This window comes from Nannospalax galili, unplaced genomic scaffold, assembly GCF_000622305.1.
Source record: "Nannospalax galili isolate Female #2095 unplaced genomic scaffold, S.galili_v1.0 scaffold759, whole genome shotgun sequence".
Lineage (NCBI taxonomy): Eukaryota > Metazoa > Chordata > Mammalia > Rodentia > Spalacidae > Nannospalax > Nannospalax galili.
Genome location: NW_008342628.1, coordinates 141,927 through 147,241, shown reverse-complemented (window position 1 = coordinate 147,241; position 5,315 = coordinate 141,927). Strand labels below are relative to the sequence as shown.

Genomic DNA, 5,315 nt, shown 5'->3' with positions numbered 1-5,315 from the left:
CCCAAACCCCTCTCCCCTCTCTCTCTCTCCTGGAACTAGATAGGTAGACTAGGCTGGCCTTGATCTCACAGAGATCCACCTGCCTCTGCCACCTGCTCTCTTAGGCCCAGTGAAGGCATTCCTAGTATTGGAGGAGAAAAGGAAATGGGTTATGGCAGGAAGAGTAAGATCCCAAGATAAGACCACTCCCTACCTGCTGGTAGAAGGGAAGCAAGTGTCTCCCCCTCCTCTCTCTCTCTCTCTCTCTCTCTCTCTCTCTCTCTCTCTCTCTCAGTGCCTCCCCCTCAGCCAGGCCTGTGTGGAGTAAGTAAGGGTGAGGCCCACTCAGGCTTTCAAGTGCTGCCTCCTGCACTGAGGACTGGAAGAGCTGTCATCAGGTTATCATGACTGTCAGAAGTATGTCCCACCTCTCCCCTCAAAGCATCAGTGCTTCCTCAAGGAACATAAGTTCTATAGTCCCTGGAATAAAGTGACCTTGGCTCCAGCCCGGAATGGGCAACTCATTGCCAAGGCCAGGCCAAGGCCCCGTGCAGATTTAGAAAGGCAGATGCCTACTGAACAGAGGGGCTGGGATTCTTGCCCTCAGAGAATCTGAATTACGTACCAAATGAAATAATAGAAAGAGCCTACTTCTTGGTGATATAATTCAACCATGAAATAGTATTTTCTTAAAAATTTACTTAAAAATTCCATCATATTCTCGGCTGACATTTCCTCCCTTCTGAAGACAACTTCATTCTGACTGCAGAACCACATGCTCAGTTCCCCACACTGAAAGAAACATTCAGGCAGCCTTGACGTCGTCCACTTCCAGAGCAAAGCATTTTGGCTGCTTGACTTTTCATTTTCTTAAAGACCTAAAAACAGTCCACAGATGGCAATGGATAAACAATCTCCAGCATCCCAGGTTCACGCTCTTTTCTGACTCAAGCTGTTTAACCAGGTAAAAACTTCAGTCTTTAAAATATATGAAGAAACCTTTCAGACATGATGCAGGAAAGTGTGTAATATCAAACACCTTTGAATTTGCTAGTCAATGTAAAATAAAAGATGTCTCTTTTAGACCTTCCCTTACCCCAACTGACTACCATCTTGAATTTGGCGTTTTCTCCATGAGCTCCTAATTTCACCTTGGTTAGTTTTTTTTCATGTTTTAAACTTCATATAAAACTCCCTATATTATGCATTTATTTACGCTTCTCTTTTTTTTGACTCTTTAAATCATGAACTTTGCAGACATATCTATATTATACACATGTGCATATCGAGTATTTGTCTCTCACACCTATCACATGTATGATATGATACATAGGCATATCACTCTTTATTTACCCACTGCTAAATATTGTTTAAGTGTTCTACAAAGGATTAGACCAATTTTAATACCCATTGTCAATATGCAAAACTATTTAAAATACTTATCATTTCCTTTGTCTTTGACGTTGAGTTGATATCATCAGACTGGAACTTTCATCATTTTTATCAGGGGCATTCTTTAGTTTTTGCTTGCATTTCCAGTTAATAGGGAGATGAAGCCTGTTTATTGACCAGCTTTAAACTCTTCGAATAATCTGTTTATATCTCTTGATCATGCCTCTGCTGGGAGGACGTTGTCCTCCGTCTTGGTGCCTTTTAGAAGTTCTTCATGTTTTCTGAGTACTAAACTTCTCTCAGTTATGTGCACTGCGATCTCTTCCCTCAGTTAGTTTGTCTTTATACTTTCTTTATGGGTGAATTTTGTTTCAAAGATATTTGACATTTTCATATGGCTGGTTACATTTTATCAGCAGTTTGGTTCATGTTAGAGTAGTTCTGGATTTTTTTTGGTATGTTTCATGTGGGATAAAGTTCATTTTCTTTCATTTGCAAAAGCAAGGTCCTAGTACCATTTGCTGAGCATTCCATCTCCTTCTCACTGACCCTTCAAGCATAATTCTATTGTCTACCAAGTACTGAGCTCCCTGCCTTTTTCATCAGTCTGCTTACCTACCCTGGGATGAAAAGTTTATTTAATCACTGTAGTTCTATAAAAGGTCAGTAAAGCAAGTTCCTCTATCTTATTCATCAAAATTAGTTTGGTCATTGTTAGCACTTCTTCAATCTGCCTTTTCCTCAACTTTGTCCTGACTGGGTCTAAACAATAAAAAGTCAAAAATTAAGCAAACTGAAGAAATTAAACCAATGCCAGCCCTGGCTAATCAATAAGCGGAATATTTAACTCCTGACTTTGAGAAATCACTATGTAATAAACATAGAAGTCCATATAAAATAAAACATCTGTTACAAAACCCAAAACTTAAAAACAAAACAAACACAAAAAATGTTCTATAGTAAATAAGGCCTGTTTAAAAGTAGAAAGCAGAAACTGTCCTTTGGTTAGTACCAAAGTATTTTTCTGAAAATACTGCTTTTAAATATGCTCACACACAGAGGGTTTTACAAAATAATGCTTAAACTGTACATTAGTTTCCTGGATCCCTCAGAACATCTAATCCAAATGTCAGGCTGTCCCTAGAAGGAACCTCCAAAGGGCACTGATTTCATCATAGCATGGGTCTAGGAATGAAGTATTCTTTCTGTAGTTCAAGGGAGACTCTTTCTTTGTGACATTTCCATAACTTCATGATGATTCCTTGGTGTTCCTCAGTGCATCCAGATTCAGACGCTCTTGTATGGACCACAAGACAAGAGGACCCTGGCCACACAGCAGACCATGGACATGCTGTCCAAGTGAGTCAGCTTTCCTCGTTTTTCTTGGAATATCATATCCCTTCATGGCTGGTTCTAGAAGGTTCTGTGTAAAATCTTATTGGCTTCCCACAGCTTGCATAAAGCCAGCTGTAAAATATCTTCCTTGATCCAATATTAGAAATGTTTATTCTTTAAAAATGTCAGAAACACGTCTAGTTTCATCCTCATATAGACCAGTCCCTGCTGCTGTTAAATGCACCTGCTGGAGAGGGAGGGCATTGCCTCTAGATCTCTGCCTTGGGCTTTCCTCAGCTCTTCAGTGACTGTCAAGACTGGAACTGTAGTCCCTGTCTGTACCTTGAAGACTAGTCCCATGTCTTTCTAAACCCAAACAGAAGTTTAGTACTACCTGGGGAGTGCCCCATTTCACAGAGCCTGTACTCCATGAGAGCTATGAACTGAAGGTTGAGTCCAGGTCAGGGAAGTATATCAGCGGCCTGCACTAGAGGCACATACCAGACAGGAAGGGTACCTTCCCTTTTTAGGGAAGGTTAGGTAAGCCAAGAAAGTCTCCTGTCTGAACTTGACAGTGTTCTCCACCCTTGTCCTGCTAATGACCTAGCTAAGGCTTGACTGCCTCAGCTCAGTGAAGATGGCTACAAGGAACTAAAAGAGGAGAAACACCTTGTGTTTTATGCTCTTGTACCATGATTCTTCTCTCATCTAAATCCCCTCCTGAGGCTTCTTCACAGCTGCAAAGACTGGTGGAAACTGGAGGTCTGAGGGGCCACACTTACCCATCTTCTCTTTGTTTGCAGGACCCCCGAGGTCGCCGTGAAATCAAGGCAATCTCTGAAAGACAAAGTGGCATTCTGTACCACTGTCCCTCAGCATACTGTGCCAGGGAGGGCCAGGCCCAGTGTGGCAGACTGATACCCCAACACACCTCAAAGAATGCTCTGAGAAATCCTGGGTATTGCTATTAGAGTGCCATACAAACCTCTCTCCAACTAGAAGATGGAATTAAATAGCCACTGTGCAGATTTTTAAGAAAGCAACAGCAATACCTTGAATTGTTGTCCATCAGTCACATTCCAACATGGATGCCCTTCAGGGTGATCTGCTGCTTCTACTATTTTTATTTTTGTTCCCCTCAATGATTTCTCTTGCCAACAAGAACTTTTGCCCATGGGCACTACCACAGCTGAAAGACTTATTAAAAGTTCAGGACTTTTCAGTAGACTCAGCATCTGAGTGCTTACGGAGCCCCTCACATGGATCTAGAGCCACATTTGGACCAATAATATTCTGGACAAAACCCTTTCTTATAGGAAATTAGTAGGAATGGAGAAGAAAATGCTAATAAAGAGAAACTTGTGCTAATGTTAGTTGGTGTGTTTAAAATGAGGACTGGCGCTGGGAATGTAGTGCAATGACAGAGCGCTTGCCTAGTCTCCACAAGGCTAGCTATGGTTTGAGTGCAAAACATCCCTCATAGACTCATGTGTTTGAACACTTGGTCCCCAGCTACAGGTAGATGGGGTCTAGCTGGAGGACAGGGGTTCCGGGGAGGCAGGACTTGAGATTTCTTAGCCTGGGCCCCATTTCCTGTCCACTTTCTGCTTCACTGCAGACACAATGTGACTAGCTACCTCGTGCTCCTATTCATCCTGCCTTCTCCACCATGTTGTGCTATATATAGATGAAGATATACGTATATATGTATGTATATATACATACATATATATGTAGATATCCCTTTGAACTGTGAGCCAAATAAACCTTTCCTCCCTTAAGTTACTTGTCAGGTTCTTGATCATAGCAATGAGAAAAATGATCCTAGGAGTAGGGCCATTGCTGTGATAAGCCTGACTGTGTGGTTCTTAGGAATCTGGAAGTGGTTTGCAGGACTATGGAGGAGTTTGGAAATACAAGTGAGAGAGGCCCTAGATGCCGAAAGCAGAGCTTAATGGGCCATCCTGGTGGAGTGGGGAAGACCAGAATGCTAAGAGAAATGCTGACAGTGGAGGCCTAGCTCATGGAGTTTTAGAAGGGAATAAGGACTCTTTTAGGAACTAGGCTAAAGGTGATTATTTCTACATTCTGGAAAAAAAAAAAAAACTGTCTGCATTCTGCCATGTTCTGAGAACTTGAATAAGGCTGAATTTTAAAGTAATGGACTAATGTGTCAGGTAGACAAAATTCCAAGACAGGAGAGCTAGCATTCAGGCTGTCATGGTTACTGCTCACTGTTCTTATTCAGGTCTATGATGGGAGCACAAGTGGAGCAGAAAGATATAAAGAATGTGCCATTTGGTGGGGAATAAAATTAAAGTTGTAGATAAAGTAGGGGCAAGAGCAGCTGTGATTGTTAAAGGGATTAGCACTGTTAAAGAGAAATCTAGTGCTCTGCATTGGGACTAATGAAAGCTGCCACAAGGGCAAAGTCCCATCCAGTGAAAGCTCCAATTTGGGAAAATGCAAATTTATTTGAAAGGAGAGAGACTGAGCTGAGAATGCAGGGTTCCCCTTTGAGAACTAATCCCTGCATAGGCACACAGAGAGCCTACGCAACTGTGGTGTAAGTGGGCTAGGCTATACCTCAAGCTAGCAGCAGAACTTGG

At 42.0% G+C, this 5,315-nt stretch overlaps 1 protein-coding gene across 5 annotated transcripts in view; it reads left to right on the top strand.

Annotated features, from left to right (window-relative positions):
* The window catches only part of Ttc23 (tetratricopeptide repeat domain 23), a 99,547-nt gene extending 95,468 nt beyond the window's left edge, over nucleotides 1–4,079 (top strand). For 4 of the 5 annotated variants that reach the window (XM_029566213.1, XM_008838681.3, XM_029566212.1 and 1 more), the window contains 2 exons: nucleotides 2,648–2,730; nucleotides 3,510–4,079. In XM_029566213.1, coding sequence (XP_029422073.1) covers nucleotides 2,648–2,730; nucleotides 3,510–3,624 — 198 coding nt within the window. In that variant the 3' untranslated portion in view covers nucleotides 3,625–4,079. Of the gene's footprint in view, nucleotides 1–2,647; nucleotides 2,731–3,509 lie in introns of those variants that run through there. The other variant, XR_003850425.1, reaches the window with a different exon arrangement.
* Nucleotides 4,080–5,315: the final 1,236 nt, after the last annotated feature.